Here is a 27,428-nt window from a genome sequence, read left to right as displayed (position 1 = left end):
CAATCTCCAACTTTGGGGATGATATCAGTATTTTTTGTTAGACAGCTTCAGTGTAATAGGCTGAAAAAGTAAACAATGCAACTGTCTTAAATTGTAATGTTTCTGTTTTAAAACTTTTTTTAAGATTGTATGTAATTGTTTTTAACTCTTCACATAATAGGTTGCTTATGCCTTGCAAAGTCACTTGCCTTATGTGGAAATAACAATATTGTATTACAGAACTACATAACATTGGTAAAAAATTTAAAATTTGGTGACTGTTCTGGGGTTCTTTCCTTCTATCTTTTCAAAGAAATGATTTGTAGGTTTCGTTTTCCCCAATTTTTACCTGATTAAGTCATTACCAGGCTAGAAGACAGGTACTTGTGCAACCATATTGGTACTAAACTAAGCATCAATGCATAGACTGTAAGTTTGCGAATGGTGCCCTCATAAGCCCAACATTCCTGCCAGGAACTTTGCATAAAGGTTAGGCGGCAGATTACAGGCAGGGTTTTCAACTCCTTAAATGTCTGTATGTATTAACTGCCCTGATTAAACTGTACAGAGCTGAGTAATTTGTTCATAAATAAAAAAATAATTCATCAATAATCAATACCTATCACTGCATTCAATCAAAATGTAACCTTACCTTATTGCAATAGGGACATTCTCCATACATAACATTGAAGCTCTGCCTGCTGGAAGGGAGGCCTCTTAGCCACTAAGGAGGGAGACGGACATACATAAACTTAGTTTTTCATATTTAACTAGGGCTTTGCATAAAAAAGGGTATATTTAATATTATGCAAGTTAAAATCATGAAGAGAGTCATGTTTACAAAGACCACACCAGACCAGAGATGCGGTAATTAATGCGTAGGTCTCTTTAGACCGAGCCATGCACCTGGGACTAAGATCAGTGTAAACATACTGACAGCTTCCCTAGTTGAGTTGTCTTTGATGTCAATAGTAACTTAGCTCCCAAAAAAATGACTTGTTGCTGCACACTCACTCACACAAGTGAGCTGAACATTCTAAAGATGCCTTTGATTCAGACAGCTCTACCCCTCTTTTCTTTTCCAGGCATAAAGATGGTTTCCATCATCTGGCAACTGTACAACTAATAAGAGTTGGGATCCCAGAAACCTTTGTGCGTAGAGATGTAATTCAGATTCTCTTGTGGAATTTATGTTGCTTTTAATTTCCCATTACAGATGGCACTAAACCTTTCAAACAAAAGTAGGCGAGGTTACATGAAATAAAGTGTTACTGCTAGTTAACAAAATATACCAAAAAATTCTACATGAAGTATTAACAAAAACATTGATGTCAGTCATAGCAACAGTGTTTGGTCTTTGTATGAACTGCAAAAAAAATGGCTTGGATAATATACCTGAAAAAAAATTAAAAAATATATATATATATATATATATCTTTGGCACAAACAAATGTGCAGAACTCTGTATCAGTCAATGTTAAGACCATTTTACAATACTAAAAAAAAGTCACCTGAGTCATGTTTCACATGAAAGCTGCATGTGGATTGATTGATGCAGATTGTACAAGCCACTACCTGGTAAGCAGGACCTGGTCCATAAGTAGTGAGTTTTTCTAGTTATAAGAGGTAATGTAACTGTAAAACATAGCTATCTGAAGTCCACACCCTTTGTGTTAAGAAGTGGTATTTGCAAAGACAGGAGTGTAACTAGAAACCACACACACTTACACCTATGCTCACACACAAACACAATTACACATCAATTCTCAGACACACAAAATTAGACATCCATGCTAACAATACATACATACAAACCCCTGCTTACTTCTCACCATTCCCACATCTTGCTATCACCCTGTGTGAACAGCCTCAGTTTCACCATGGGGTAATGTGACCCCGATACGCTCATGTCTCCCCGTGCCGGTCAGAGGGGTCGCACCGGGCCCCATCGCAGCTGTGAGCGCTGCGACCCCTGTAGTTACGCCAGCGTGCATTCCTATCAAAACCTCCAATTATACTATATTTTGTATAAATAGAAAAGAAGAATAGTACACTAAATTTAAACAAAGTGTTTTGTATAAAAAGCTATTCAGAACAAGTTCTAGTGCAAGCAGATATAGCGTAGAACAGGGGAGAGTCATTTTATGTGCTTTGATAACTTGAAATGTATTACCAAAATATTACTATAAATGGATGCTTACCTCATACAAGCAAGCTTGGTGAAAGGGCTGTCCGCATCGTGGATCATCACACACTTGATCTGGAATTGCAGAGTCAAGTCTGTATGCATAGCATATCCCACAGTCCATGCTAAAATCCTGAAAGTCAAAATACATTCATATAAAAAAACCTAAGTGTTCTGGGTTATACTAATATTTGTCTTACATGGTTATCTGCACAGTTGGAAGAGCTGGTGTTACCACAAGCCCATCTTGACTTTGTCAATGGGAGAAACATACCAGTTGCCTAGAATGCCTCCTTCACTTAACTATTTTGGTTCTCGTGTCTGATTCAAATAGTCAGGTATTTTGTCTGTGCAAAATAACAGCTTTAACACCCAAAATTTCATTGTCAATTTAAAAACATTTCTCTTGAAATGGTAAAACATCAAAAATGTTAGATTACGTGCCAAACCTTGTTTAAATGTGGTCAAAAAAGAGCTGCCTGGCTTTTTATAATGTTTTTTGAAAGAACACATGACAAAGTAACAAGGTTTTCTAGGCACATATAAAATAAATAAACTCAGATATAAAACTGTTGTATTGTGAGGACACCTAACAACTTTCTGTAAAGTGGGTACAAATACTTGAGAACAAGGCATTGTAAATATAGAAATGTAGAATACATCTCCATCAAGCCATTACATTTTCTTGCATGCAAAATGTAAATAAACACTGTTTTTTTGCATACTAATTAACATGTTATAGTTATGAGACCAGATGTTAATAAGAGCTTTGCACCAAATAAAAGCCCTGAGCGTACTGAATTGAAAGTGTAGACTTTATGCTTTGAAATGATAAGGAAAGAAACATTTTAACAATTTAAGCACGTCAACAGAATGGATACAAATGTATGTCATGCAGGTCAAAGCCATATTAGTGGGTTAACCTCAAAGATGACATTTTTAAGGAACTTACTGCTTTTTCTAAATGAGACCTTGATGGAAATTCAATTTCCAAAACATCTTTCAAATTTTGCAATAAGCCATTTTCTGGATCCCTACAAAAAGATAAAAGGAAAAAAAGCAAAATTTGTAGCTCCAATAACTAGAGAATGCACCATAAAACTTCAATATTCAATTAGTATGAAAATGGGGGTCAATTGTTCCTTTAAGATTTACTTTATATTGTATACACATATGGTGAGGTTTTAATACATATTAATTGTAGTTTATAATCTGGGAAGACTATCTGATCTGCTTGAACTGTAGTGCCAATCTTCTCTCTGTTTACTATAGGGATTGTAATACTGGTGGCATGGATTGGGTACCAAGGTATGATTGTCTGTGTGCACTCAAACTTGTGATCAACAATATGGAACAATATGGCTGTCATAACTGACAACTGTTCACTTTCCACAACCCTTGCTATCAAGAAGAGGCTAGGGTTTGTTTTTGTCTGTCCCCTTAACAGATTTTAACAGTGGTATTAGAGGACTGCATCTGGATGCGGGTCAGACAATGTACCTGCGGGTCACAGTAATCCCGTGCACTCCCACAAGGCTGCCTTCGCGTTGCTCGCAAACAGCGTCTCTTCTTTTGTTCCGCCCAGGAACCCAGCGGAGTCACGTGAATTTACATCACGTCACATGACTCTGCTCTGTTCCTGCTTCCTCTGGGTGGGACAAGATAAGAGACGCTGTATGCGAGCGACGCAAAGGCAGCCTTGTGGGAGTGTGCGGGTAATCTGCAGTTCAAGTAAGGGGGTGGGGGAGTTTGTATGAACGACTATGCGTGATTGAGGAAATGAATGAGTATCTGTGAATGATGGAATTAAATTCTCTAAAAGCTGTGACAAAATGTTTGCGGGAACAGGCGGGATTGGACACATTTGTTGCGGGAGCGGGCGGTAACGGTCAGAAATTCAGCGGGAGCGGGATTAAGAAAACAGTCCCGTGCAGGGCTCTAAGTGGTATTGACCTAGAGGGGAGTTTGGTGTTAAACCCAGTGAAATATCTGTCCAAGAAGTAGATTACGGCATAATATACCTTACCATAAATGTATGTTGCAGTTAAGTTTCTCTCTGAGAGGATTTACCACTAGAAGAGAATACAGCAAATAGAAAATAATGTTAAATATGAAGATCCCTAAAACACAACCAAGTGTGAGCTATAAAACTAGCATAAACGAGCACGACAGGCTGACAAATGCCATTAATATTTTCAAATATAATGAAAATCTAGTTACTGGAACCATAATTAGCAAGTGCCTTTTGGACCTCTAACTTCCCAAGAGATTGTGTCTTTTCTGTGTTGGCCCAGTAAAAGATATCAACTTCAATTAAAGACTCAATCTTCTCTCGGACCAATATTGCTATATTCATTTTCAGTATTAACATATTTCTAAAACTTATGTTGAAAAACAACTGCCTACCATGGTCTGCCCCAAGAAAGTAGCACTCTGGAAGCATGGTTGGATGTCTCGGATCAAGGTCAATTGTGATGGATGAGTTATTACCTAAAAGAGATATTGAAATTACAATGCAAATGGGTGATATAAATTAAATATTTTAACCCTTGTGTGATTTATCTTTCAAGAAAAGGATTAAGGGAAATGTATAGTATTTGAATGTCATTTAATAAAACAATAATAGTAAGTGCTATATCTTTTATATGATTCTATGCTCAAGTTTTTCCTCTAATACTAATGCTGTATAGAGCAATGTTTGGGTTTTTTCAGGTATTTCTAGTTTAATTGACAGGGGGCTCTTGAACTTTTGTTCTGCAATGAGGTTATATTGTTTGTTTCACAAGCAGGTTACAATAACAACATGCCCAGATGCGCAAAACACATAATTAGAGAAAAAAATACATAAACTTGAAAAATTAACCTATTGCGATTCTTCTCAAAGTGGCACTGCGGGTGGGTTTTTCTGGTTCCAGTACCCAGGTATTCTTATCAATTTCATCCAAAGCATCCCAAAAGCCTTTTAATGACTCCAATGTGGATACAATTTGATTGTGAATATTTTGCACGGAACTCTGGAAGATGAGATTAAAAAAATAAAAATAAATGGCATTATTAAATAAATATTACTTTAACATGTCCACACAGAGTTTAACGTATACATATACATAATGAAAAAAGGGAACAAGAATTGTTACACTGTCTGTTCCAGTATCTAAAATGTAATATCTATGGAATTTTATTTATAAAAGCACTCCTTTGTGAACTAGAGATAAAAGGCAAAAAAACTCTTTACAAATAATCTGGAGCAACTGTAGCCAAGATAGAACACATTATAACTGCTGCTGTAATATTTTCTTCTTGACAGCTACCCTTAAAGTTCATACACCATAAAGAGCTGGTATCAATACACACAAGCTATTAATTTTAAAATGATTTGTCATACTGTATTGTCCATTAATGGTGAACTAGGAAAACAGTTTGTTTTCTGCATTGATGGAGTATTTAGTGAAATGTGAGACCTTTTATTCAGCCCATATAGAAAGAGAATAGAAATGACATGGGATTTCAAGACCTCAGAAGGTATCTTACTCATGTCCAGATGTAATGCTGACCTATGAGCTCATGAAAGTTTAAATGCCTCTATGTTGGCCCAACAAAAAGTTCCCATTTCAGCTAAACTCTCCATGTTCTCTAGGACCAATACAGGTATATGCATTTCTCCTTGTTTTACACATTGAGCTGTTAAGATCATGTTGGAGGGTTTTAGTTTGTGTTGCAGCATAAACATCAGTGTTGTTGGGGCAGCACTTCCTTAACCAATAGATGTCAAATGGTTATGGTGTTTTTGCTTCCCCCCCCCCCCATTTAAACTTTAAGCCTCTACCAGTATTTTGAATTAAATGTAAATATTTTACATTGTTAGGTATATACTTTTTTTATAGTTAAATATAAGATGATGCAACCATTTAAAAACATTAAAGCATTGGAAATAGCATGCATTGTACAACTGAATACAAATACTAAAAAATATTAAAACTGTTAACTGCCATTTAATTTAAGCAGCACTTAGCCACAAATGAACAAGGTTCAACATGTACAATATAATATCTACTAGTTTTAAATATGTTTTAAACCCAATACCTGAAATTAAATGATAATAACAGACACTTTGCCACCATAAAACTCTTATCCTAAGTACTATTATTTTCATTTTTTTAAATAATTATCACACATTTCTGAAGGCAGATCCTGTGAGCTCGAGAACACTTACATTAATAATGTAATTTTCAAATGGCTGCAAAAGCTGCTTTTCATTTTCTTACTTTTTATAGTCGACATAAATTTGCTTATAATTATATTCTGATCATTTCTTAAAGCAAAAAATGGTCTCCAGGTGACTTGTACTTTTTTTTAAATCAAAAGTGTGTATAAACAAATTCATTTTTAATACATGTAATTTGTTAAAAATTAATTTTGTTGGATTTGACTAGCTTCCTTTTAGAGCAATTTACCTAAAAGATAGATCTAGATCTATACAATCTATTTATCTTTATAGGTATTTATTGATTAAAAAATACAATTTAGAAAGTAGAAATACAAATCCTCACTTGCATCAATCAAATCACCAAGCTTTTCCGTCATTCAGCTTGAAAACTAGTGGGTTGCAGTACTACCTGTGAAGCTCTATTTTTGCCTTTTTTATCTAAACTTTAGGTTAATGAAGGTTTGCTCAGAAAAAATCTTAACGGTAAAAAATATATGGCCCCTAATATATTTTAACAAGACTATTTTTAGCATTGCTTCCATCAACTTGTGACAGACCTACTTTTACCTTCTTTATCTCATATTTTTTTTTGTTAAAATGCTATTATTACTAGTGTATGTGTCCTTTATTTACGATATGCATTTTCCTCTCCCTGTTTCACTCTTTTTTTCTCCCCCTTTCTTTTTCACCCCCCCCACTTTCTTACTTCTCTATTTACTTTTATTTTCCCTGTGCCTGCACATAACACTATGCAGCAGCTCCTCACCCAACCTGAATACAAAGTCAGCCCCTCCTGTGGCCACAGCGATATCCAAGAGCTCCTCCCTCCCACACACACACACACACCACTATACAGCATCCCCTCACACACACAATTATTCGGCAACTACTCTCCCCTCTGTGCAGTCCCTCTCCCATACACACACACCACTGGTAGCCCTTCCCTATTCATGCACACAACTAAAAATAACTATAATGAGCAATTATATTGGAAAAATAGTGTAAGTGGAGTAATCATAGGGAACATTGCACCAAAATACCTCTTTATAACACCAAAGTGTTAACATATAAACATATAGTATCAGAAGAGTATAGCTGGAGCCTGTAAAAGCACAATTTATAGATAAAAAAAGAAAAACCGTAACAGGGGCATATAAAATACGGCTTCAGCCTCAGTTTTTAGCTCACTTAACCAGTTATTGTCTTAATAGCCACAATTCATATGTGATTTCCATATTAACACGTAATAAGTAATTGTGACTTACACATACACCTCTCTTATAAGGAAAATGTACGGTAATTGAAAAGGTAAAAAGTTACTATACCTCTCTTCACAAGATTCACGAGTAACAGATGTAAAGCCTACAAACCATAAACTGTTTTTTAAGTATTTTCATTGGTTTAAAAATAGGACTCGTTAAAACATTGGGATTTTTATTTTATTTTACAGAATACTCTAGAATTTTTATATGCGGCACACTACAAAAAACATGCTTTACAACTTATTTAACATAAATGTTAAATTTTGTATTGTAACACAAATAGCTGAACATAGAAAAGGCATTTTTTTTTTTAAAAACTAAATGCAAGGAGGAATAATACTCCTTTAAGGAAAGCCATCCTCTCACACATTCATTTCAATGAATAATCATAGCTTGTACAATGTCTTGCTAATGATGGCAAGAGGATAGTGTCATTTACAACAATCCTCTTTTCAGGCCTTCATACTTTAGGGCATCTCGGGTTGCGCAGTCCCATTAGTCATTTTCAGGCCACGTATGCATCACAGTGATACATGACCAGAATTTGCAGGTAATTATTCTTGAGGACCACAAAGATTCCTAGCACTCAGCTTTTGTGACAAAGCTGCTTTTCATGTTAAACATTTAATGAAGAACAAATTATCCTGCTAATTAAAATAAAACCTACAACTCCAATAAATGAATGCTTTTCAACTTGTCATTGGGAAGCACTTTTGCAGGGATTTGACTAACACACGAACAGAAGTGGCGGTGGCATTGCCCTTGGTGCTGATTTCTTACCGTTCTAAATGTCTCCTCTGAGCCAGTATTCACTGGCTGTTTCTGATCATGCTGTGAGACACCTGCACTGGCTACTAGACTTGTCATGATGCACAAAACCCTACCATCTTCGGCTTGACATTGTGCAAGTTATAATTATTCATCCAAATGAATATGTCAGAGCAGCAGCGGCAGACCTCTCATCAGAGCAAAAGAAAAATACATCAAAACATTATCAACCCAGCAGGAAGACAGGGACCATAAGGAAAATTACCCATTTTTAATATGGATGCCACAAAGCAGCATCTATTATTTTTCAAACACATACAAAAAAAGGAGAGAGAAAAAAAAAAGAAAAAGATCTTCCAAGTTTTGAAGTCCAGCAGCACTAACAAAACCGTAAATCTGACAAAAGAGCAGACACGTATTTAAAATAAAAATAAAAAATAAAAATCACACCATCTCCTTTTCTTAATGTGCATTTTATAAAATAACCACAGAGCTTCTATCTAACGAATGTATAATGTTTTTTGCTTAAACAAACAAATGCTATGCACACAATGCAAAAGGCCGCATCAGGTATCCACATTTTAAAGAAATAAATGAAACTAATTCTCCATTCAGAAAATATATATTTTCACATAAAAACAGTAAAGTAATTTTGAAAAAGAAGATATCTGAAATTCTCTAAATTAAGTAATGTACACATTCTACACGCATATTGCACTTTTTTTTTTTAATAAAATGTTTACAGTAAAAGAACTAGCTTACATTTCTATCATTAACTTAAACGACTTCATAAAGATAAGTCATGTTAGATATTGTTATATTCTTTTTATTGACCTATTATAAAAAGTTTAAAAAATATATCTGTACGCTACTTAAGCACCTCCTCCTTTCACGATCTGTACATCAAGAGTGCCGAAACCAGCTGCTCAGAAACAAGTATTCCCAAAGCCTATGCATGCGCATGCAAGAGAAGATCCCTGGCACTGTTGTCAGGAGGCAGCTGACTGTAATATAAACAAGTGCCATTTCTATGCGATACAATATTTATTTTGCTTAAAGGCAGAGAGCAATACACAAAAACAAAGAAACGGAAACAGCGTATAACCACTTAAAGACAAAAACACAATTGCCACCCCTTAGAAAGCTAAGTACCCAAGAAATGGTACAGATATACATATTTTGCAGGATCATTTATGGTTACTGTCAAATATGACCATTGCCACATTTTGCGCTTTAACATTGTTGAGCACTCATAAACCTCCTTGTTTTAACAAGGATGAGCCATTGACAGGGGATGGATATAAAACTAATAAACAGGACATGTTTGGAATCATGTAAAATTAGTTAAAAGAACTTATTTTCAAGGCTCAGTGAAGCAAACTGACATTAAGCACATCTTCATTAAAATCCATGCAGCATTTCAATATAAACTAAAGACTGCACCATCCTTGGCCTGAAAAAGTATCTGGCATGCTACCATGCTAGATAGGCTAATGTACTGGTGAATATAAGGCAGGAGGCAGGCAAAGCTCAGGACCTCCTCTCAGCAACTAATATACACATCAGCACACTTACACACACTAACATACACTCATACTAAAATATACACACTATCTCTATTCTCACACCTCACTGTATGAATTGTCACCCACCACTCCGTTACCCTGTCCTAGCCTGCTTTTTTTCCAGCTATATATGGCCCCATTGCTCTCCCACCTCCCCCAGGCCAACCAGCCCTGATGGAAAGAGAACCCATTTACACTATGTACCGGGAGACTAAGGGAACTTTGGTATTTATATTTAGAACACCTTTGTCAAAATGTCATGAATAAGAACAGAACACAGGAATTTTCACGTATAGGTTTCATCAACTATAAATGCTTTTCAATATTTAATATTACTCAGGAAAGTATACTATGTTTCTATGAAATAACTAGGTTTTGGCTGGAACTACACACCTCTTAAAGTGTTAAAAGTGTAAAAAATAGTTACCTGTGGTGTCCATGAAACGGCAAAAGGAATTGGGAAATCTACATTGCACTCTGGAGCCTCATTTGGGTACTAGAAAATAAAACAAACGGTAAGTAAACTGATCTATAAACACGGTATGGTGCTTGCCTTTTAGGGTGTGATTTTACCTGTCATGGCCGACATATTTCGCAAATAAAAAAATGCTTTTAAAGAAGTACGCCCTTATATTTTTGCATACTACACAATGCACACTACACAATAAACATCAAAAAACTGCACTGTCATGCCCATATTTACTCATGAAAACTTTCAGCATCTCTCTCCTTACTATTACTAATTATTCTCTTCTAACCTGTGTCATAAGTTCATATTATTTCCCAATGTTAATTACAAAATTGTTTAGAATTGATAGACCTGCAAGCTTATATGCTCTTTTTAAAGTGTTGGTCTTTTTTATCTTTATTAGTAAGGTTTTGAAAAAAATAGCAGCCACATAAAGTAAAGGTGGCTAAATGTAGAAGTGTATCACACGAGTGCTTATATCATTAGCAAGAGGTTAATCAGCAATATTGGGCAATATATATACACACACTGCGTTGTCCAGATCATAGGCCGCAACCCTATAGTTTGGTGCTATTATGAAGAAACGTTAATTTTATTGTTTTTAAAAACAGTACATATTAGTGGAAGGGTAGAACAGTACACCCTCTCATGTGCTCTCACTCACACACACAATACCCTCGAGGTACACTGTTGGTCAAAGAACTGAGATGAGACAAGAGAGGAGGGGAAGGGTTGCTGAAGTGGTAAGGGGGGGGGGTGCAAAGATGGAGGGGACAATAAAATGACGGAGTGGGACTTGGAAAACTGTAGAGGTCCACACAATGATAAGATTAATTATACGAAGAAAACTACTGTTACCACATTTTATTTAATTTGTAAAATAAGTTTAACGTCAAAACTGGTTTCTTTCCCATATGTTGGTCATTTGTACATGAGGATCATTTTTATTTTATTTTTTAACAGCAATTTTTAGGATACAATAATATAAGTGAACTGTGTCATTCACCGCATACAAGGCCGGTTATTTGACATTTTTGTGTTATAATGGTTAGCGATATAGAAATTGATGCTGTAAATGAAAGGCCTGTGTTCTTATCCTTCTCGTCTGAATGCAGGATTATAAGCACGCTGCCACAAATATCCTTGCCCTGTTCCATTTGTCTTCTCCTGGGCAAAGATAAAAGCTGAAAAATTGAACTACTTAAGCTTTGCGAGCTTAGGGGAGTTTAAGTGGCTAGAGGCAAGGAAGGGTATTATTAAAAAGTCACAAACAGTTCAGAAAACCTTGGTTTAAATAATGAGAGGATTAATGCTGGCACGTTACCATCTTCATTTAATGTACCAGTTGCTTTTTTATATGTCAGAAGTGCAAGTTATAGGCAACACAAATACTGCTTTCTTTAAAACATGTGCCTTTACCCTAATGGGAACATTGAATTTAACAGTAAAAACAACCAATATTAGATTACTTAAAGCATTATAAAGATGCCATTGTAGTCTATTTCAGGAAGGTGCAGCTCTGTTTCACCGACTTAATGATGTAGGGTAAAATTAAAAAGATACCTTCCGAGGAAGAAAGTACAAAGTAATCCCCTTTATAGCTTTGCTTAACAGACTAGTAAGTGAAACAGTAATTTCACCAACTGTGAAATGGCTTTAAAAGAAAACAATTCTTCAGACAATTTACTTAATATCTCAAGCTCCAAGACATTACAGTAGTTATCACCAATGATGGCACACAGTCATTAAATAACCACTTATACATGTATGGTAACCTACCAGAACATTACTAAAGTTCTTAAAGTATCCATGAAATAAAAAAAACCCAACAAATTCTATTTTACGCATGGTCATTTTTTAATTATTGTTAAAATTATATTTTCCAGCACAATTGTGGATTATTTTATTTTTAGATTTGTCATATTCTGCAAGTGACACACATGTGGTCTAAACCTTTTTTTTAACTACAGCTACTAGTATTCGGAAGCAGAAGTCTGAATCCCCATAATAAATGGAATGTTTCTCCTGATTTATCTCAGAATAGTTCAATTTCTTCCTATATAAATATGGCCCCCGGGGCAGAGCTTGAAACATTGTTAATGCAGGCTCCAAACTGTGACTATTTTATTTAGAGGTCCATGGACACAAATATTTCCAGGAAAAATGTAGATCCCCAGCACAAGCACAAAGATCTATAGTTACTCTCCATTAATAAAACAAAGTTAATTGAACCCAGTTTAAAAACCCATCAGAGTGACCAATGATTCCAGACAATGTAGCTATTTTCAAAGATTTATCTGAACTTATTTTGGCTTGTGGAGAGGCCTGGATGTATGAGCAACCAGGAGGTCTCAGTAGCTGAGTGGAGATATATATATATATATATATATATATATATGCTATCATATATGTTTCTTGGTTCTAAAGAATATCAGGCTGGCCTATTAAAAGAGCTGTGTGAAATACTAAAACATACAAAAAGCATGCTTCGGTAGTAAAATTGTCAAAAAGGAATCAATATTCATCATGCCTGCCTAGAATCAACCTATAACCATATGTGAAATTGGAAACAACATAATTGCAAATTCTTGAAATTAACCAGAAATGAAACGTTTTTAAATTGGATGTAAAATGGCCCAAATGTACTACTGGAAAAAAAAAGGAAACTCACCCTAGAGTTCAACTTCAGCGTGACCAAGTGTTCACGCCCAGAAGAATCTTCAATCTTTAATTGGATGGTACTAAAATCAGTATCTACAAATGATAATCTGAGGAAACATGATATAAAATCTATGCGGTCACAAAAAAAAGGACTTATGCTTTCAGACATCCATTTACCAGTCACATATATTAATGATGCCAGTCTTCTCATAAGGCAGATTTACTCCTGATATAGACAATATTGTGCTTATTGTTGTAATATATCTTGGGTTTATTTACAACCCATGTCAGAGCTCATGCTGTGGTCAGTAAGCACTGCTTTGGCTTTCAATTCCAGACACCTCTGGCACAGGGAGTAGGTTTGTGTCAGCCTTTACTTAAGTACGCATTAAACTTCCCGTCAGTGTTTGATCTACTTCTGTCCTTTCATTCAGTACCAATGCGTATATTCTATTTACTTTCCTGTTGTGCAAAGGGTGCTCCAATTTCTAAGGCTATGTCTGCTGAGATATATGTATAGAACATTAGTTTAAGTCCTAAAGTTTTTAAGGCAAAGATCGTTACTACTTTAGTTTTATTTTGTCTAGTATTACTACACATATAGTATATTATTTCGAACATGTTTCATGACAACAGGTCTGACAACAACTTTTAATATAAAACGCATGCAACATATGTATATTTTTTATCAGATTGTTGCTTCATTAATTTTTCCAAAAAGCTCGACATTTTTAACCACTTGGCGACAACTGATGTGCCAGGCACTTCATGGAAATATATCCTCTTAACCACAAATACACTAAAAAATAATACCACAAACATTGACAAAGACTTGTGGTAGAATTAATCCATGGAAAGAGTTAAAATACTAGCATCTGAAATACCTTGGGGTGTCTAATTTTCAAAACTATATAATTTCATGGGGTAAACTGAGTCGGCTTTAAAGATGTTTCGAATAGGATATGGGAGCAAAATGACCACGTCAAAAATGATGAAAAACTGAATTGAACATGTCCCAAATGTGGTATTTTAACACCCCCACACAACCTGACAAAACCCATGCATGGGTGGTATCACTGTACTCGAGATGTTGCTGAACATATATTGGGTGGTTGTTTGACAGTGACAAATACCAGGAGCTGTAAATTCATACCTGAATTACGATGTGTGTGTGTGTGTGTGTGGGAGGGATTACTACAACAAAGTTTGACAAAGACTGCTAGTAGAATAAGAGCATGGAAAGAGTTAAAATACTAGCATTTGAAATGCCCTGTGGTGTCTCGTTTTTGAATTGACAGGGTTCAAAGATGTCCCAAAAAGGACATGGGGCAGAATGACTGAATTTTAAAAAACAAAAATGGTTCTGGAATAGTAATATGCTACTTGTATTTACTGCTCTATAACTTGCAAACTCCCCCCAAAAAAACATAAAAAAAACATAAACTCATGACAATATCTATTTAGTAGCTTTTTTTTCATTTCTTCACCATATATTTTTAAATAAAATAGATGATATGAGCAAAATAATGTTATCTAAAGAAAGCTCTTCTTGTCTCGGTAAAAAAAAATCTCATTTGTGTGGGTAAATGAGAGAGAGGAAAATTACAGCTAACCAGCAACACCACAGAAATGTTAAAACAGCCATTGTCACAAAGGGTACAAAAAATATAAAAGTCATTCCTACTAGTGCCAAGACAAGCAATAGTTAACATTTTTTAAAAGCATTAGGAGTAGTGAATTACACAGTGTTTACAAAATTCAATGGCATGCACAAACAGCTTCCTATCTGCTTTGTGACAAAGGTTCTGCATCAAATTTGTTGTTATTTTCACATCAATACTAAAACAGGTCACATCATCAGCAGATCACACACTGAGATGTATTCCAAGGAATGAAAATGTCTGTTCTGAAATCCTTACAGTGACTATTTAAAGGAATATTTTATTAATCAATGTAAAGATTGACAAGATAAAACTAGTACAAGCAATTACATCAGTGGGACATCATAGACCTATCCGGTTATCTAAAATGTTTAAATAAAAGTATGAACTTCTATTTTCTAAGAAGTTTTTGCAATGTTAGTGATTTTTACATTGCAGTATTTGCCAAACATACAAAAAGTGGCTACATCATCACCATTAAAGAAGTACCAACATTTCTAGATTAATGAGATGTTGTCAAAAATGATCACATATACGGAAAAATGCATTAACCAGGATTTTAGTAAAGAAGCTATTACTGTCAAAATGATGAAGAGTTTATTTTTTTCTTTGCCATGGAATTTTTGAACTAGAATTCAGAAATAAAGTTTTAAGCCAATGGATGGCCCCTCACACTAACTTTATCTGTAACAGGTAATGCACTTATATGCCCGTTTTCTTTTTTCTTGATTTGAATGACAGCTTGAGGCACCCTATCCAGGAGGCATCGACTACTTTAGTGGAGTTGGTGCACTCTACTGAATCTATTTTTTTTTTTTTTATAGACCAAAATGAACTATCCTATCGGGTTGCTTTCCTTTGCATGTTTTGAAGTCTTATCTTCAGTATGACAACTAGGTTCTGCAGAAAAGGTCCTGAGGTGATGAAAAAGGCAAAGGTGTGCCTTTTATGTAAAAAAAAATGTCGCAGTACATGAAAAATTGTGATTTAGAACATTTTCAATGTGATAACTACTTCTATAGCAGGACTCGGACGGGAGTTTACACAGAGGGGTTTTAGCATCCCCTGCTGAATTAATTAATTATACTACAGTTGTGGTCTCTTTACTGAACTCTTTATGGGACAACTCACTATACGAGGATAACAGATTTCCTCTGTGTGATCATTATTATATACTGCAGAGGCTCATTGTGCTTAATTTGCAATATTCAGGAGATATACCTGGATTTTTAGATTTATGTATTTTGTGTATAACATACTTGTATGTTGTATGCTGATGCAACTGTTTTGATTCCTTAAACATAGTGTTGTCTCCAGCAATTATATTTAGAGGGCAGGTACAAGTGGGGGGGGGGGTTAGTTATAAATTGTATAAATACATATACACACACAAATACATACGTAAATATTTGCAAAATATTTATAAATTAGCACCCTTTGTGAACATCTGTCTGCAGATTGAACTCACAGGACTTGCCTCTACACCCAGATTGTACACACACAGGGCTTGGCCAAACTTAGGACTCGTCCCTGCACCCACACAACTTGCCCCAGTACCCAGATTACACACAGACACAGGACTTGCCTAGATTGCATGGACATGATTTATCCAGCACCGAGATTGTGCACACTGTGGTCTCCTTTCAGAGTCTCAGGTCTCCTCTCAGTCTGACTCACACGTCCCCATTGTTCTTGCTATACTCTTTAGGCCCAAAACAGTAACAGTAATGAACAGAGTGTCCCAATATACAGACATACTCTGCCTGCCTTCCTCTTTCTCCCTCCCCTGTTTCTTTAGCCTTCCCTTCCCCCCCCCCATTTCTCTTTACCTCACCTATTTCTTCCCTTTCCTTTTTTTATCTCTCCCCTTTTCTTTGATCCCCCTTTCTCATTATCTTATCGCTCCCCCTTTTCTTGTTACCTCTCCCACTTCTCTTTCCTTTCTTCTCATCTCTAATTACCTCTCATTTCTCTTTTTTATCTCCCTTTTGTCCCAATATCTCCTCCCTCTCATTATCTCCCCATTTCTCCTCTTATTCATTATCAATCCACCTTTTTCAATATCTACATTTTCTTATTATTTCTCACCTTTTATTCACATTTCTGCTCATTATGCCCCTATATTTTCTATCTCTCTCTCCCTTCTAACTATGCCTCACTAGCTCTCCCTCTTCAAATCACTCCCCTTCACTTACCTTCTTGAGATCTGTGGTGTGAGCGCAAGGTCTGTTTGTACATGCCCCGTCTCTTTGGTCCGTTGCACTGCAAACAGCTTCAGTGTATGATGTCATATCGCAGTGCTTGGCATTAATAGCAGGCTTCAAGAGGAAGCAGGGAGACAGAGGTCTGTATAAATAAACCTTGTGCTCCCTGTATTTCGGGCAGGTTAGTGGAAGATCTAAAACCTACCCACTAACCATGTCTTTAATATTTGCTTGGTCCCCTCCCCCCATGCTCTCTAGCATGTAATCATGCCCTCCACTGCAACACAAAAAAACAAAATACTTGCCACACTGACTCTGAAGATTAGGAGGAGACTGTCAGAGTCAGTGCGCACTTTCCTCCTTCTGTCCCTAGGGTGACTCCGCGTGACACATCCTCACACCACATGCACATGGCAGGGGAGGAGCACAATACTATGCCGATCGCATAGCAAATAAATGGTGCTGGTCAACACATGGAATCACAGCATTGCAGGTATAGATCAAAGGAATAAGACATACCTGCAAATACAGCGTTTGTATACAGTAAATATGAAACACATGGAAACATAGCCTTACAGTTATAGAGCAACAGAATAACATACAAACCCAGCCATGCAGGTATAGATCAACTGGAACTGTAAACTCAGTATTGAAGATATAGATCAAATAAATAATGCGTGGAAACTCTCAATTGCACACATAGATCACACCCCCAAGGTAGTCCTGGAACCCAGATTGCATATATATAGGACTTGCCCCAGCACACAGATTGCATCCATAGGTTCCGCCCAGCACCCAGACTGGACTGCTGCATTCCTGCTTCCTGGTAGTAAGAGAGATTTGACTTGTATAGTGTTCGAGCAACGCAGATGGAAGCTGCAAGCAAGTGTAGAAGTGGGTTTGCAGGCTAAATGGGCCTCTGGCAGCATTTCAGTTGGGGGGGCACGATAATTTGTAGGGTGGAAAAAACCCCATCTGGCCCTCCTAGCGACACCACTGCTTAAACAGTTAACAGTGCAGAATTTGTAAAACTGGTTACCGAAGTTCTACCACCAATTATGCATATGGGTAAGATATTGCACGTGCACACACGCCATACTCATTGCCAGAATATGCCAATGCTGGCTCACACAAGTGTTCCAAGGGGCCTCATGAGATCAACCCACATGCAAGGAAAGTGCTCCCATTGATTTCAAAAGTAGTGCTTTCTACTTACTGCCTGCTGTAAAAGAGAATAGCGAGTTTCATCTTTTCCTAAACATAACTTTTCCTATATTTTTCCCCATAGAGGATAAATAATACACATTAAAGTACTGAAAAAGTCCTTCTTTACATTATTCACTGGTGGGGCTGTATAGGATATTACGTCTACTAAACCATCAATCTATTTAGTTTCCTGTATAAAGTAAATTGACCCACACACTAGCTGTTTTGACCTTCAGTGGTAATCTGTTATATGCAACTTCAGTTAGGGATCAGAATGGTATTAATTGCACTGAAGACTTTATCATGGGGTCAAACCACAATATGCTGTAATAGTCATGGAACTTCATTAGTTTTGTATGTGGGTAATCAATCAGGAAATGATAGAATCACAAAATCTTAATAGTACAGAAACATTTTCACTGTTAAATTAATATACATCCGCCACAGTATGTAGGTCTCAATATAGTTATTCCAAAAAGTTTGGAGTTTCACAATCTACTTTATTTGACATGTATAACCTTTATAATCAAAGTAATAACTACTGAAAAAAGAAGAAATCTGGATTGAAATAAATAAAAAACCCATAAAAACAAGTAGATTTTCTGTTGCATATCAACATTTTTTTTTTTAAATTGATGCAGCTGTTCTAAATGTCCTGCACCAGGAGAATTCATTGTTATTTGTCTAAGTCCGAACGATGTAATTAAGTTTCCAATGAGGTAATTTAAATGGGATTAAACTTTGACAGGCACATTTGCATATTAAAGGTGCACATATTACTTGATAGTTAAAGAAACACCACATTTACAGTTGGTTTTGTTTAATTATAGTTCTATTTTTATCTTTATTTCTATTTTGACTAAAAACAAAAAAAAAGCTTGACAAGTCTATGACTTCTACATTCCTAAAGAGTAAGAACTGATAGATTAGGTTTGATTAGCAGATAGCTGACCCACTGTTCCCATAATGGTTGTAGGTTCCTTTAACCTCTTCAAGTCAAATGATAAAGCCAATGCTTAATGAGACCCGGACAAACCAGCAGCAGCCAATCCCAGTTATTTATGTGCATATAATTACTCGTACAGTGAACCACATGCACAGTTAGTGTCTGTTAACCTTTGCCTTTCTCCTCCATGAATTGGAGACAATTGGTATCATTTCCCTTACAGCTGACCACAAAACATTTTAAAAATAAAAAAAATATTAAAAGTCCCTTGCTTTCATTGTGAAATATAAAAAGCCCTTCACTGGCCACCAACTAAAAAAAACAAAAAATTTTTTTTAACTCGGAGTGCCAGGGTTCAGGACACTTTATCATGTGGTAAGCTGGGCCAATTATTTTGTATTTTTAAAATTTTAAACTTAACCTAGGCAAATCTGTATTTCTTCCAGGACAAGTTAAGCTATTCATAGATTCCTGGTTTAGGAAAAACTGTGTATAGCAAAACATGATACAGTGCTAAGAATACAACACTCCATTCCTTCGAATAATGTAATTGTCCACTCATTACGTCTCCTTAAATTTCAGACCAAATAATAACAGTAACTAGAGCTGAGTAATTTCTTTGAACCCAGGCAATTCAATTTATCCCATTAAACAAATGTTTTTAGACTAATGCACCCATGGTTATTTCAAATGCTAGTATTTTAACTCTTTCTATGCCAGGGAAGATATCACTGATGGTGATATCACTGGGGATTTTTCTTTATACATATATTTTTATTAATCTAATCACATTGTGATTAGTAAACTGTGCTCCATTGACTTGCAGTTGAATGCACTACCTGTTTTTAACCTGCAAGTGGAGCTCAGAGTTCTCGGGGGGTCTCCATGGAACTTGTTTATTTTTTAGTGGGCGCCACCACCTTGCAAAAGGAAACATCTCTCACTATGGCACTTGTGGTCTATCTCGGGAGCAATCACAGTGCATCCTGGGTAGGTTTCCAGTGTCACCGAATGCCTCGATATTGAGGCATTTCAGCAACACCACTTCAGTTTATGAACTCTTTTAAAGCAGTTGTCCACCGCCATATTGTATATGGTGCACGTGGAAGCTCTGGGGAGGGATCACACAGGGTCCCTGGAGCAGTTTTCAGTGTTGCTGAATGCTTCAAAACCTTTGGTCGCTTTTTAAGCTCATTTAATGCCATGACGTGCCAGGCACATCATTGCTCATTAAGCTGTGAAATTCAGAAACTACATTTTAAAAAAGGAAACTGTGATATTTTTATGCAAATCAGCAAATGATTAGGTCAGATGAACATGATTTTGCAATAAAACATACTTGTCCCATCCAAGGTCCTCAATATCTTTTAGAAGGCAGGAGTAATACTGTGGAGCAGGAGCAGTCTGTAATATGTTTGTGTTCTTAAGAGCAACTTCCTGAAATGACAACATTTATGCACATACTTTTAAAGCATTTTATTCACTTCATATAAGTTTGTCCCCCTCCCCTAGAAAATGTGCATATACACTATATCAGGGGTGTCCACGTTTTTTCTGCAGTGGGCCACTTCATCAGAATTGTATACGTGCGAGGGCCGCACTCATTTTTCACTGTGAGAAAATCTGGCCTTTAATAAAATATGCAGATTAAAATAAAGTAAATGACACAAAACCTTTACTTTTCCTCTCACTGATTTCTGGGCCTAGAAAGGTTTGTGAATGCATATTCAGGATAATTAAAAATGAAATACTTAATTTATTCTAGGGATGCATCAAAATGAAAATTCTGGACCAAAACATTCCCTGTTCACTTAGCCAAAACCAAAAATGACCCCCCCACCTTTAAAAATAATAATAAAAACTCACATTTTTAATAAAAGTAGGTAACACACCACAATTGGACAAAAAAATTAGCAATATGACTTGGCATGATAGGAGTGTGATTCACACTCCTATCATACCCAGGCAACCAGTAAATGCTGGTACCAAAACAAAAAATGACCCCCCACCTTTAAAAATAATAATAAAAACTCACATTTTTAATAAAAGTAGGTAACACACCACAATTGGACAAAAAAATTAGCAATATGACTTGGCATGATAGGAGTGATTCACACTCCTATCATACCCAGGCAACCAGTAAATGCTGGTACCTAGGCATGGTGGGACTTTGCTTGCTGATAGCAATCACACTCATATCATGCCAAGTCAGCCAGTACATGCTGGTACAGGGTGGCTGTAAGTGATGTGCAGACCCCATACTGCTGGCAGCATCAATACACAAGGGGGGCAGCTAGCTAGGTTTCAGCATGTACTGGCTGACTTGGCATGATAGGAGTGTGATTGCTAACAGCAATCACAGTCCCATCATGCCTAGGTTCCAGCACTTACACATCCATGCTATCACACACACACACTCATTCATTCATATACTTATTCATTCACAGATTCATTCCCTCAATCATGCATACTGATTCAAAGACCCTCCCCACCCCCTTACCTGCACTGCAGCTCCTCGATGCTGCTCACAGACTTCAGCAGGGGGCGCGGCCTCCCTCTGCGTTCTCTGGTACTGCACAGAGGAAGCAGGACTGGAGCAGAGTCATGTGATGTCACGTGAACTCTGCTAGGTTCCGCTTCCTCTATGCAGTACAGAAGACCCTCACACAGGTAAGTAGCAGGGCTCGAGGTGCGGCCCGCGTAAGATCGGTTGCCCTGGCTGCCGATCTTACGCGGGCCGCACCTTGAGGTCTCATGTTGGACGCCCCTGCACTATATGGACAAAAGTATTGGGACACACCTCTTGTCAAAGTCCCTGTAGGTGTAATGGTCAGGTTTGTCCATATAGTCTATATCATCTGCACAAATACATATGTCATAATAAATATTTTGTGACCGCATAACCATGCAATATGTAAATGTTCGTAAAATATTATATTTTTTCAATAGTTATATAAAAAATATTTATATTTCTCTTGTTATAACTATATAATATCAAATTACTGACCAGTATACCTTGTCCATATAGTCTATATAATCTGCACAAATACATATGTCATAATAAATATTTTGTGACCGCATAACCATGCAATATGTAAATGTTCGTAAAATATTATTTGTCAATAGTTATATAAAATAAATTATTTTTATATTTCTCCTGTTATAACCATATAATATCAAATTACTGACCACTATAGTTTTCAGCTCCATCATAAAGCTTGGCAGGTCTGCACTATGCTGTAGTCGCTTCAGAAAAAAAATAAAAATAAAAATTAATTGAATGGCTTTTTAATGTAGTAATATTCTCAACAGCTATATAGGCTTTGTAGTGTAGCTTTTATAAATATCATAGTCATCAGGGTAACAGATACATCATGATAAACTAAATGAACATACCGCTGAAACGAATGTGCTATAGATGAGACCTTCTTAGTATAGACAAAAATTACAGAAAAGGTGGTGCTTTATTTACATCGGCTATGAAATAGATATCACAGTATTAAATTCACTAGAAAACATATGTACCACTATAATGTAGGTTCTGTTTGTTACAAACCATCACTTTTATAATTTGATATGGAATCTACTTATTGTTAAATACCATCATCATATGTAGATATACCGTATTTGCTAAATTATAAGATGACCCTGATTATAAGATGACCCCCCCAAAATGTGAATATTAATTTAGGAAAAAAAGAAAAAGCCTGAATATAAGACTACCCTATAGGAAAAATGTCTTACTAGTAAATATTAATTCACATGTAAACTATTTTTCATATTTAATAAAAACTATGATTAAGAAAAATGATTTTTTATTTCCTTTTATTTGGCAACCTGCCCCCCAGTTATGCATATCTGCCCCACGGCTTACTACTCTGCCCCCCAGATATGCCTTATACATCCCTATATACCACTCTACCTCCATGATATGCCTTTTAAACCCCATTATGCCACTCTGCCGCCCACCCCCCAAAATGCCCTTTAACCCCCTATATGTCATTCTGCCTACAGGAATGCCTTATATCCCCCCATATGCCATTCTGCCCCCCTGACTTACCAGTGCTTCCTCAGACTCGTTCCTCGTACTTCAGACTCCCTGGTGTCTAGTGGGGGCAGCCAGTGGACGTCTGCGCAATGCACGTAGACAACCTCTGCTGCCCCTTAGTTCCGGTGCTTAGTCTTAGAAGCCCCAGCGGAAGTGCCGGCAGCAGTGCAGACAACCTCCGCTGCTGCTTCTATGATGGAGCCCTGGAAGGTCACGTTACGCCGGCGCTCCGTCATAGAAGCCCCCCAGAGGAAGTGCCGGCAGCAGCGGAGGTTACCAGAGAGGAGGATCCAGGTCCCCTGCAGCGCTGTGGGGGATCTGGATCTTAGTCTTATAGTCAGACCTCTATTTGAGGTCTGATTATAAGACGGTCTCAAAGAGCATTTGCTCTGAAAAAAGCCTTGTCTTATAAATCGACCAGATACGGTATTATAGTACTGTGCAAACGTTTATGTAAATATAATACTGTGCATCCACGCATATATATATATATATATATATATATATATATATATATAAGTAAAGAACACCCTTTTTGAATTCTATGATTTACACATCAGGAGTGAATAACAATCATCTGTTCCTTAGCAGACCTCAAAATTAGGTAAACACAACCTCAGATGAAAGAAGAAACAAAAAAAAATAAAAAAAAAATAGTAAAACACTACTTGTACCTGTCTTAAAATCTGTTGATAGCCTTGCAATGCTTTCTTCAACTGCCAACTGCACTGTATGCTGAGGACAAAATATTAAACTACTGTACAAAACTATATTCAAAGTGTATGATATAGGTAAGCAACATGAACTGATAAGAAAATAAGAACGAATAATTATTGTACAATCTATATCCAGCCATTACTTATTCAGAAAACTCTGCAATCATCATCATTTTAAAGTTTTTTTCCCCTGTTCTTCAAAAACAGTCTGTAAAATGTACCTGCATATGATATACCAGTCTGCCTTATGCTCAATATTTTGCAGTAAGCTTATTCTAAATCTTAAGAAATACAATAATTCACTTTTAAACGTGTAGCAAGAACACAAACAAGATTAAACATTTCACCTCGCCCATTTAACTATACATTACCAACGTGTATTAATTAACATAATGCATTATACAGTGTTTTTTCATATGCATATATATATATATCTTTCAGATGAACTGGAGCAGTTTTACAATAATATATAAGGGCTTGGATCATATTATGTTTGCGTGGAAATTTATACAGTTAAATGATGGTTTATGCTTTTAAAACTATAGCACTGTATTTCTGTGCCTCTTTTTGGTAAATCATATGGCATATAAACCAAGCTACTCCTGTAAAAAGGGGCAAGTTGGCCCAGCATAATACATACATACATACATACTACGATGAATCAATCCAATAGATAATGCTACAAAGTAAAAAGATTTGAGTAGTTCAAACATCGTTAAGGTATTAATAATATACAATTTTAGCTTAAAACTGAACATTAGATACTTTGCATTCTGTAGTTGCAAATCCGCAGGCAAAATTATCCGGAGTCGAAAATCCTTATCCTGTATGAAAATATATTTGAAGGAAGAAAAAAAAAAAATGAGGAACACTTTTTAAAAGGTGGTAATACATGAGATGAGACCAGCAATACAGTTAGTGTAATAATGGATGATAAAAAATATTCTATCACATAAACCAGGACTGAGGAGGAAGAGACACAGAAAAAAAGGCTTTCATCTATAACTGCGCATATAATAAAGCACTTTTTCCAGCACACTTCTGAAATGCATTAAGTTCAGGTTCATGCGTAACAGCTTACCCAGAAATATGATTTGCTTTTACTGTGTGATGGGAAAAAAAGCCTGCTTTTTATGTACGATGTTTAACTGCTGAGGGGAACGGGTGAGGCACTATTCACAAGGGCTAAATCCAAAAAACATTACTGGGGAAAAATAATAAATAGCGGAGACATTTAATAAACCAATGTACCGTATTTGCTCGATTATAAGACAAGGTTTTTTTCAGAGCAAATGCTCCGAAAAATACCCCTCGTCTTCTAATCGGGGTCGTCTTCTAATCAGACCTCAAATAGAGGTCTGATTATGAGACTAAGATCCAGATCCCCCGCACCGCTGCAGGGGACCTGGATCCTCCTGTCTCCCCCCCCCAACACACTTACCGGTGCTTCCTGCTGTATTGCCGGGGCAGCGGGTTGACGTCTACGCGATCCGCGTGTGGCTAGCAGCGGGGGTTTGTCTGCGTCCGTCGCGGATACCTTCCCCGACTGTCCGAGATCAGAGTTCCCCGCACCGGTGCGGGGAACTCTGATCTCTGACAGCCGGGGAAGGTATGCGCGACGGACGCAGACAAACCCCCTCTGCCAACTCCACCTCCTTCCGGCTGCAGCGGAAGGAGACGTCAACCCGCTGCCCCGGCAATACAGCAGGAAATTGGAAGCACAGGTAAGTAAGTGTGTGTGTGCGCTTGTGTGTGTTAAATGGGGGCATAGGGCATTTCTGGAATGCCTTATACCCCTATATGCCACTCTGGCACTTAGGGGGTTAAAAGGCATATTATGGGGCAGAGTGGCATATAGGGAGGTATAAGGCATTTCAGGAGGCAGAGTGGCGTTAAGGGGGCATTTAATAGAGCACTCTGCCTCCTGAAATGCCTTATACCTCCCTATATGCCACTCTGCCCCATACTATGCCTTTTAACCCCCTAAATGCCAGAGTGGCATATAGGGGTATAAGGCATTTCTGGAGGCAGAGTGCTCTATACAATGCCTTTTAACTCCCTTAATGCCACTCTGCCTCCTGGAATGCCTTATACCTCCCTATATGCCACTCTGCCCCATAATATGCATATGGCACATAGGGGCTCAAAAGGCATACCATGGGGCACAGTGGCATATAGAGGGTTAAAAGGCATATCGTGGGCCACAGTGCCATATTGGTGTGGCAAGCCTGGGGGCAGATGTGCGTAACTGGGGGACAGGTTGGAAAATACAAGGAAATAAAAACAAAAAAAGTATTTTTCTCAATCATAGCTTTTATTTAAAAAAATAGTTTACATGAATTAACATTTACTGGTAAAACTTTTTTCCTTTAGGGTCGTCTTATATTCAGGCTTTTTCTTTTTTTCCTAAGTTAATATTCAGATTTTGGGGGGTCGTCTTATAATCGAGCAAATACGGTATTTGTGCCATGTGGTTTAGTTAATGGTATATTGTTTGCTGATAGAAAGTAACATTTATAATTTTCAGATTACCATGTAAAACTAAAAATTCCTAGCATGGTCAAGCTCTTTTCGTCTCTTGTCTCTTCTCAATTAAATATTAACGTATCCATTCCCCCCACTATCTTCTCATTGTATAAAGATTCTGTTCCACTTAGATGTTTTTTTGTCCCCACAACTTTGGGCAAACATTTCTGTTTAAAAATAAAGTACAAACATTTCAGCAGAGCTGCTTAAATCTGTCTGTATGGGTGATCAATAAATTGCTATTAACATCCACAATGAATCCCTCTAGAGAGATGTCATACAGCTATCCAAATGGTGATCAATGTGACTTTAAAAAAAAGTTTACTTTTATATACCTGCAGGCTGATGAAACCATCATACACTCTCCCATGGAGGTCCTGAGCCAACAACAGGGGGCAATGACGCAACATTGGCTCTTTGGTGTCAACTTCAATCTTTATGGTACAGCTCACACTACTCAATCTAGAACAAAAAGAATAAACACAAATTGTATACCACTGTACAAATTTTATACCACTGTACGGTGTTTTAATACAGGAAAGGGAAAACAATGTATGACAAGGGTTTTAGGTGCATATATATTCAAAAGTGGTCTTATAACCATAACAACCAAAGGAAGAATCCAAAAATCAGGAACATTTTACCGATCACCATCATTTTTATATGTTACATACATTATGATATCCCAGCGACTAGAGAAAGTGTAGGCAAGGAGGCTGTGACAGGGTTATTAAACCCAGTAAGTCTTCATAGGTAGTCATCTCAAACTGCACAGTTAGGTATATCATTGTAGATATTATAACACAAACAACACTATGGTCCACAAAAATGTATGACATCAACCTTTATCTTTGACGTTGTGCTAGGCCTGACCTACTGCTGAGCGCCGGATATGATGGCGCCTGAGGACAGCGAACTATGGAGGCTCAGTATTCCATAGTACGATCTGACCTGTTGGGTAATTGGTTTTGAACCATCTCACTGAACAGCGGAGCATCGAGGAAACTGACTGCCCAATAGTTTGG

The 27,428-nt window shown here is 36.9% G+C and overlaps 1 protein-coding gene across 1 annotated transcript; it reads right to left on the bottom strand.

The window, feature by feature from the left end:
* Positions 1–24: 24 nt before the first annotated feature.
* Positions 25–26,813, bottom strand: LOC149303280 (E3 ubiquitin-protein ligase FANCL-like). The gene is made up of 14 exons (XM_089481562.1): positions 26,739–26,813; positions 24,643–24,701; positions 23,836–23,896; positions 22,303–22,359; positions 20,453–20,550; positions 13,107–13,203; positions 10,394–10,462; positions 5,028–5,178; positions 4,571–4,654; positions 4,191–4,236; positions 3,117–3,198; positions 2,181–2,297; positions 632–703; positions 25–60 (listed from the first exon to the last, which is right to left on the bottom strand). The coding sequence occupies exons 1-14, from the start codon at positions 26,811–26,813 to the stop codon at positions 25–27; spliced, it is 1,104 nt and encodes a 367-aa protein (XP_089337688.1).
* Positions 26,814–27,428: the final 615 nt, after the last annotated feature.

This window comes from Sceloporus occidentalis, unplaced genomic scaffold (genome assembly GCF_023333645.1).
Source record: "Sceloporus occidentalis isolate IW3139 unplaced genomic scaffold, rSceOcc1.0.p SCAF_15, whole genome shotgun sequence".
In the NCBI taxonomy this organism is placed as follows: Eukaryota; Metazoa; Chordata; class Lepidosauria; order Squamata; family Phrynosomatidae; genus Sceloporus; species Sceloporus occidentalis.
This window is presented reverse-complemented; position numbering and strand designations above follow the sequence as displayed.

Excerpts from the sequence above, each read along its gene's own strand:
- LOC149303280 (XM_089481562.1), bottom strand. The coding sequence starts at position 26,813 with ATGTTGCGTCATTGCCCCCTGTTGTTGGCTCAGGACCTCCATGGGAGA. Across the intron at positions 10,463-13,106 it reads CGCTGAAGTTGAACTCTAGG|TACCCAAATGAGGCTCCAGA; the intron begins GTGAGTTTCCTT and ends TTTATTTTCTAG. Across the intron at positions 704-2,180 it reads ACCAAGCTTGCTTGTATGAG|TGGCTAAGAGGCCTCCCTTC; the intron begins GTAAGCATCCAT and ends CTCCCTCCTTAG.